The following is a 7,875-nucleotide window of genomic DNA, read 5'->3' as shown; positions in this document are numbered from 1 at the left end:
ACCTGTCATCTGGTTCACTTGCATCCGTCTTTGAATACCTCAACCCGTGATATTACTGATTTTTGGACTCCATTCATCAGGAGCAGTTATGCTTGCTACTCGCGCATGTTTCCTCCTTCATCCCTTACGTCTTTCTACTATTATAGTCATATTTGGGCCATACCATCGGTTAAAGTACTTTGACTTTGGGGAATGTACCGCTGCCCCTTGCATGAACTCTTTCCCACAACTGTCCTGCAAGGCTTTGACTTTCCTAGGACCCTTACGGCCGCTGTCAAGCTGAGCCAAGATATATCTTTAATATAATTTCATTATTGTTTCCATTCCTTGTTCATTATCAGTTTCACCGAGGGTCAACCGTACCATGTAGAAGGCATGTCACCCAAGTATAGATATATACCCACATCACGAAATGATAATATTAAAATTTCAAAGACATATAAGGTTTAAATTTAAAATAGGGATTAATTTTTCTTGTTTCTTGGCAGTCTTACGAGTTGTAAGTCAGGTCCCATATCGGGTGAACTGCCCCTTATCTCACACAGAGTTATTTACATAACTGGTTAGATACACCGCATAGTCATAGAGTTTGAATCCCCTAGACTGGTGACGCAAATTAGTACGGGAAGGACAATTGGTGATTTTGCTATAGAAGGAAGTGATCTTCATCTGATAATCAGTGGATGCAGGATTATGCTCTGGCTGACCGAGTTGGTGTTCAATGAAACAAAACGCATGGTCATTTGGAAGCCTATCACGCTGAGAATGGAAGTTCTTGGTAAAATTGTGCAAGAGTGGTCCTAGGCCTACTCGCCACTGACCCGGAGCGAGCCCAGGATAGACATTGTGAGCTGCCACTCGGCATCATTTATCTCCTTATTATTCTGCTCTATTTTCCGCAAAGGCCACGGCCCTATGGCTGCAATAGCCATAGTATCCCGCAGTGTTCCGGGTATTATATCAATATATGGAAGCCCACCGACCCCCAAGCTTTTACTGCGGGTAACTAGGGGTACACTGTCAGAAAAAGGAAGAGGAGGCTGTATACAAAAGCCCCAGAGATATATGTGTACAAGATCATAGGCTGCTTGACTATTACTTTTAATGGCAGAGCGAGCCGATCCTTCCAAATCTTAGCTATGTCGACTAGGGCTTTCTTGTGGAGCGAGTAGAGAGATCAGTTGCCAGTTTCCTGGCGCTGGTGGTATGCCTTTTCTGTCAAGATTACAAGATGATATGTCGTATGTAGAAAGATGGCCAGGAGTCCGAACGCAATAACTCTCAAGAATTCTGGAATGGAAAGAGTCCATCGCCAGCTCAGAGACTGATTTATGATACGGAAGCCACCTGCGAATGGTGCTACTAAGGGTCCGCTGAGTACTATCAAGCAGAAGATTATAACGGGAATGCCGCACTGCTCTGGAGTGAACATGTCGGCCAGTGCTGGTCCAGCCACTGAGTCTAGATCTAAAACCCATCACAGAAACGAAGAATCAACAGCGGATAGACGCTCTCAGAGATGGCGGTAGAGATTCACGATATTGTGAAGCCTAATATAGAGATGACTAGTGGGGGACATCTTCTCTTGCATTCCAAGAATGATCCGAATATAACAGGACTAAACGCAAATCTAAAGAGATAGAGGGATACTCCCAATGTGATTACTTCCTTACCAATACTATAGATATGTATCACAGTAGGTATAGCAGGTGCGAAGATGCTACTTGTGGAGGAAGCTACTATGATACCAACCCTAGGGAGTACAGAGAGGGATCAAATGAATAAAATTGACTGTGGTTGGTTGCCAAGGGGGATCAGCCTCCTCTTCGATTGCAGAAATCAACCTGCGAATGTTGCTAAGAATTAATCCTTTGTATAAAAGATCCTAAGGCGAACTGAGGAACGCACCTGTTGGGTAGCTGTCCAGGAAGTCCTCTGCCACTGCTACAACCTACTCTCGTACACCTTCCAAAGAAGTAAACTGCCCATATCTCCTCGAATTCGCCGTGGAGATGTTCAGGGTATGGATCGTCACGGCAGATGCATCAGCGCAGGTGAAGTCATCTAATCGCGAAGATTTGAAAGAAATTGGTCCTCTCATTTCTACCCTCTTTTGGTAGGCTGCGGGCCATTCTAGGAGAGGAAAATACGAAAGACAAAAATTACACAGAGGCCCGACGAGACTGATAGGACAGATGTTCTCATGGCGTTGTCCAGTCCAGGGAATGTGTGTTCGGCAAGGCGATGCCAGACCGCTTATAGTCCTGCTACTGATATATAACCCGGTTAGCCAGGAATGACAGACCAGGTCTCCCCAGTAAATACAAGTCCTCCGTCCAGCCTGAACTGTTCCGGGTCAAGATAGACACTCATTCCAATGTTATCTCCACTTATATCAAACACGCGTAGAATCATGTAAACCTCTGAGTAGTCGCTCCTGTTGTGCACAGCCCGCATCTTGGCTTGGTCAGCGGGTATATGTTTGTGATCGTTGTCAACTCACTCACTCGTTTATACTGATATTTGCTCATGTAGAAAGGAGTTCTCAAAGGCCCTGTGGTCGTCTTGACTTCAATATAATATTTCGGACGCTTGTCCCTCCATTCTTCAGTCGCGAGGTACCCGTGCTCAATCAGCAGGGCCGTGAAATCGCCCTCAGTATCATTATACGTAATATCTGCGGTCTCCCTACCATAATACGGTTCCATATTGGAGTAATCCGGGTGGACCGTGACATATCGACGAATTTTACTTTGCCAATTCAGCTCACTCCAGTCAGTCAGAGCTGGGTCCAGCCGTGTAAGTAATTCGAAAACCTGCAAGAAAATTAGTCACATGTTAAGTTGTACCCTAAAAGACCATTACAGAAATGCGACATACATATAGCTCTCCTGCGGCGCCAATCTTCTTGTCTCTTTCGAGCTGGCTGTCTGAGCGGAACGCATCCGTTATGTCAATACCATCGAAGCCATCATATCGTTGGAACGGTTGTTGTCCCGACAGTGCTTCGTTCAGTTCGCTCATGTTGAACGGTCCACTCGCAGGAAATGTAGCTCTCCTCGCAGCCAATAGCACCCCATTGAGGAGCGTACGGTATTGCGTAGTGTCCTCCGATGTATGTTCACGTGGTGAGTACATCGGTGGAGGATTGGGGTTGGGCCAATAGTTGGCCATCTGGGTTTGTCGAAACATCACGTCCTCTAAACCATCGCTTAAAAGTCAGCGATTCTGATGCGTAAACGGGATGAGAATATCCGGTGGGTCTAGTGGAACCTCACCGGCAGATCGATCCTGACTTTGTGACCGTTGGGATGGTATACTATCATCAGTGCTATCGTCATCAATACAGGGGTCTTCGTTCTGTAAGTCAATTTCAATAATACCCTGGCGTTCCAACACAAGGTCGATAGCGGAAGGGTCGATATTCAAGATCATGGAAACTACAGTTACTGCATCTCGTTCGATATTGTCAGGAATTTGTGTGGCCGGATCCCGCATGATCCAGTCCATCAGTTGCTTAGGCAAAAGGTCACAGAAGCAGATTTCTTGGGCCTTCTTGTCTTTCGGCACATAAACAGTGAGACCAGATCGGTCTTGACTAATGTGCAATTTGCTAATCGACTCTTCAGCATCCACCACTACACCATCTTGGGAGATTCTCAGGATTGAGGAAAGCCCATCAGTTGCTTCAATCCTTGCTGTCCGAAGTAACTCGTAAAGCCCCGACGGATTCGCGTGATACCTCGGGCTACTGAACGTGGCCGCGACTCTAACATGGAGAAGGGATATGAGCAATCTAACCCAAGCTTTTAAATCCATAACACTTACCGGAGAATCGCATGCGCCTTCCTTCTCAAGTCTCGGCGTGGAGCTGAAATCAGTTGCGCTGTGTCGCCAGAGAAGGAAGTTAACTCCTTGATGGATGCAGATAAGTAGCGATGTGTGAGATTTGTCCACTCAAAGAAGCTTTTCAGACGGCGAACTTCTTCCAGACTGTAGTCAAGCATCTTGATCCTGCCTCTGAACTGTGATGCCAGGTGCTCCCGGTCAGGAATCGCGAACTCCGTCGCGGCAGATGTGAGCCCCTTCGTTCCATCTGGGTAAATAACTGGAAATACCCCCCTTTCCAACAGCGGGTCCGGATTGGCATATTCTCCCTCTGTTTGAAGGAGAGCATTGAGAGACCAGATTTTACTTTTTGTCTCGTCGATTGTTGATTCTGAGCCTGTTTCCAACAGCTCATCATAGACCATCTGAAGGGTCAGCGTATTGACCCCCAAAGTATCAATAAAGAAATTTTTCAGGTCCTCGTAATGGTCATTGAGGGTGACCTTCCCACGTATATCTGTAGTACTTGACCACAAGCACTCGGAGATTTTGTACCAGCCGGGTTCGCCGTTTGTGGTCACAAATATCAGGCTTTCATCCTCAAATTCGCGCCTAAAAATAAAAGCTTAGCCCTTTGATTCAACCTCAGCAAGAAAGCAAGGAAGTTGATACTTGCCGCAAATCATCATTAGAGAGGAAGTTTTCCATTCCAGAGAGGTACCTGTACATGTCGAAGATTTGGTCGAAGTCCACGCAGTGGTTCTGGCTCCGTTCCACCAGTTCCCCTGTCAGATCTGACCATGAGGCATTAGGAATGCTCAATGTATGCCTGAAGAATCGTGAAAGATGCTGGAGTTGACCTTCGTCGACAATTTGCTCGAAGACATATTTGAGAGAATACTTCGACATCATATTTGGTGGTGCGTCCCACAGGCAGTTCTCAAGACCCGCCCATGCGGCATCATAGGGATCATCCTCTTGGAGTTCAGGAACGAAAATGTAGTCACCGTATTCAAAAAAATCCCTCGACTAAAAGTGAGCAGTCAGCCTAGGGATTTGCGGACACTGGACTTACTTGATGCTAGTCCTAGCGGCCACCCTGTCCTTGGCAGCAAGATGCTTGGCGTCAATTGCAATATATAGATCCCATAGTCGCTCATATGAAGTAAGGGAGGTTTCATCAGGATTAGAGCTCTGGATCCAATACAGCATATCAAGGAGGAAATCCATGTTGTCGTCCTTCCCGACTGAGAAATCGTTGTGAAGAAAAGTCCACTTAGAGTAAATGTCCTCGTCTAGATCTCCTTCTCCGAGGTATAAGAACGGAAAGGGCTCATATTTCTCCATAAAGCGTTGGCGAAGAGCCTGAAGATTGGATAGGGGCAGATATGTCTCATCCAGATGACAGTCGTCAGGTAGGTCCACATTGCAAAGTCTTGTTGCATTTGTGCTTTGAATTTCCATAATAAGATCACCATTCTGGCGCAGTTCAGACCTTTGGTATTTCCAGAGATACTCCAACAATCCAAGAAGCTTTCCAGGTCGACAATCCGCGACATAGGTCCAGCTGTCTGAAAGAGAATCACTATCGTCTGAAACTAGACTCAATCTTTCGCGAATTCCGAGTGAGCTAGTCAACCACGCGCGCCATGATGGGTGGTTTGAATGAGGCCTTGTTGGAATGTCCTCAAGATATGTTGAATGTATGAGCAATACTTCCACGCCCTGGGAGTACTCTGTTCGCCGTAGGAGGGCCTCTGGTCCATATGGATGGTTGCTTGGCAGATAGATCTCTTCCTCGTGTGGATTATTCGTAAGCCCATGATCACAGTAAACACGAATATCGCAAAGGTCATCTTCATTGTAATGACGCTCTGCAGTCAGGTATAGGTAATGAAGATGAGCTTTCGAATCTTCCATGCACACCTGGCTATCTAAGGGACTATATTTCGCCAGTATTGCAGATCGAACTGCACTGACAGACGGCTCCACGGCTCCCAAGTGTATGAAAAAGGCTCTGCGGTCTTTGTTGGCAACCGCTGCTGGATCCAACACGTGAATATCCACGTTGGCCGGGATATCTATTTCACCGGTGTTTGGTAAGTATACCTGGCCGCTGTTAGCGGACACCCATTCACCATTTCGTAGAGGAAGAATAGCAAGATTCTTAAGAGTACGCATTTCATCCCCGTCATCGTTTTCAATCCTCAACAAAAGTTGTGAAAGGCGAGAGTGGAAGTCTGCGCTAGTCACATGTGACTTGACTCGGGAGGTAGGACTTTCAAGGTCACTTTCAAGCATTCTGAGAACTAGCTCAAAAGTCCCCACCTCGAGTCCATATTCTTCGAGGACCTCTTCTAGCGCAACGGGATAGGCAGTGGATACGAACGGATCCAAGATTGAGTCGTCCAGCAATGGGTTCCCATCGCTATCCATAAAGTCAAATGGAAGCATCACAATTGAGCTCATCACACGCAGGCCGTTGCCGTGCCTTGACCTCCAAACCGGTATCACGGCAATCAAATCCCTGATCAATTCAGCCAGAGGAGACCAGAAGGTACCTATGTCATCTTCTAACAAGGGAAGAAAGCTTGGCCACATGTAGCACAATTCTGGTTCTTCGCAGAATTCCAACACAGCCTTCACAAATGCTGTGGCAATATGAGGCAATAGGCAAATATTTCTTCTGGAAGTCGTAGAGATATCCTGTCGATTTCCGGTAGTGTCAAAGTCGGATTGTATCAGGAACTATTCTTCCCGTTAGTTCATGTATGCACCGGGACTTTGCTATTGCACGGAATGGAAGAAGTCTCACTTTGAACTTCGACTCGCGGACTGGTAAAAAGGCAAATATCTCCTGTTTCTCCAGCAAGGGCCTTGAATCCACTGTAAGTGGAAACGCCAAGACAACCTCTGCTTCCGAAAATGTCATACCGGTTTCCTGTGTACCCGGGACATTGCGACTGTCGCTCGTCGGAAGACCAGTGGCAGTGTGCCTGGTGACATGGTAGCGTTGCTCAACCGTGGTAGAATTCCCATCTCCATCCACGACAGAGGCCTCGAAGAAGACATTGTGGCCCAGCAGATCATGATGAATACGAAAAGTCTTCGATCGCTGCATTTCACCATTGCCATCGTAGAAGAAAATTCCTATCTGTTTGAGGTTCCTCAAAAAAAGTAAAGAAGTTTGCTGGAGATCGCCGAGTTGCTGGAAGATGGTATGGCGGAGGTGCTCGAGCGCGTGCGGCTCTCCTTCTGTGTGAAGATAAAGAGTTATTCGGGTTAAGCGATCAGGGCATTCGTCGCCAGGGTCCTCCCACACTGGTAGGACCATTCCAAGACCCAGATCGCCTGATCTATGCTTAAAATGGAAGGAAAAATTGCCGGATTGGATATGAACCTTCCACGCCACGATGAAAACGGACTTGAACCCGATGCCCTTGGCCCCAATATAGCCATGCGATGCGGCTTTGCTGCTCTCCCCAACAGAGCAGATAGCCGACAGATCTTCTGTCCTGAATCCGTCCTCATTGCACTCTACAATGATCCGATCGGGATAGACCCTAAAGGAGATGAAGGGCAATTCGTTGCGTTCCCGCGCGAGCATAAAGCGATTATCGTCGGCATTTTGCAGAAGCTCGAAGACAAACCGAGCATTACTGCTATAGAGGTTTCGTGCAAGTCTACGTCGCTCCGGTTAGCACACAATGCCTGGGGTGGCAAGCGATTCTGTTGAGCCAGTGACAGACGTCTTGATTGAATGGCCTATGTTCTCGTCCTTCGCACGCAGACTCTGTTCAATTATGCGTCGCTCCTCAGGAAGCACGTTCCCAATGCGGTTCAAGACCGACGAATCAACGTATCCAAGCTTCGCAGCAATTGCTTCCACCGCCTTTTTGGCGATTTCTCTGGTGGACATTTTGTCCCGCTCTGTTTTTGCCTGTGAGGTTTCAGCTGGTACCCAAGTCGAAGGGGCTGAATTGAAGTGTGCACGTCAACTGACAGCTCCCCCACGCTTCCACCCTACTGGTACTAGTACTACGAGGA

The 7,875-nt window shown here is 47.2% G+C and overlaps 1 protein-coding gene across 1 annotated transcript; it reads right to left on the bottom strand.

Moving 5' to 3' along the window:
* Positions 1-2,286: 2,286 nt before the first annotated feature.
* ABOM_010442 (uncharacterized protein) lies at positions 2,287-7,747 on the bottom strand (the record flags this gene model as incomplete). Its single annotated transcript, XM_022537570.1, has 9 exons — positions 2,287-2,457; positions 2,508-2,816; positions 2,881-3,200; positions 3,279-3,769; positions 3,829-4,440; positions 4,556-4,852; positions 4,904-6,576; positions 6,644-7,511; positions 7,578-7,747. The coding sequence occupies 9 exons, from the start codon at positions 7,745-7,747 to the stop codon at positions 2,287-2,289; spliced, it is 4,911 nt and encodes a 1,636-aa protein (XP_022384816.1).
* Between the last annotated feature and the right edge of the window lie 128 nt (positions 7,748-7,875).

Source organism: Aspergillus bombycis (genome assembly GCF_001792695.1).
Source record: "Aspergillus bombycis strain NRRL26010 chromosome Unknown contig00121, whole genome shotgun sequence".
In the NCBI taxonomy this organism is placed as follows: domain Eukaryota; kingdom Fungi; phylum Ascomycota; class Eurotiomycetes; order Eurotiales; family Aspergillaceae; genus Aspergillus; species Aspergillus bombycis.
Note: the sequence above shows the minus strand (reverse complement) of the source record. Positions and strands in the feature narration are given on the sequence as shown.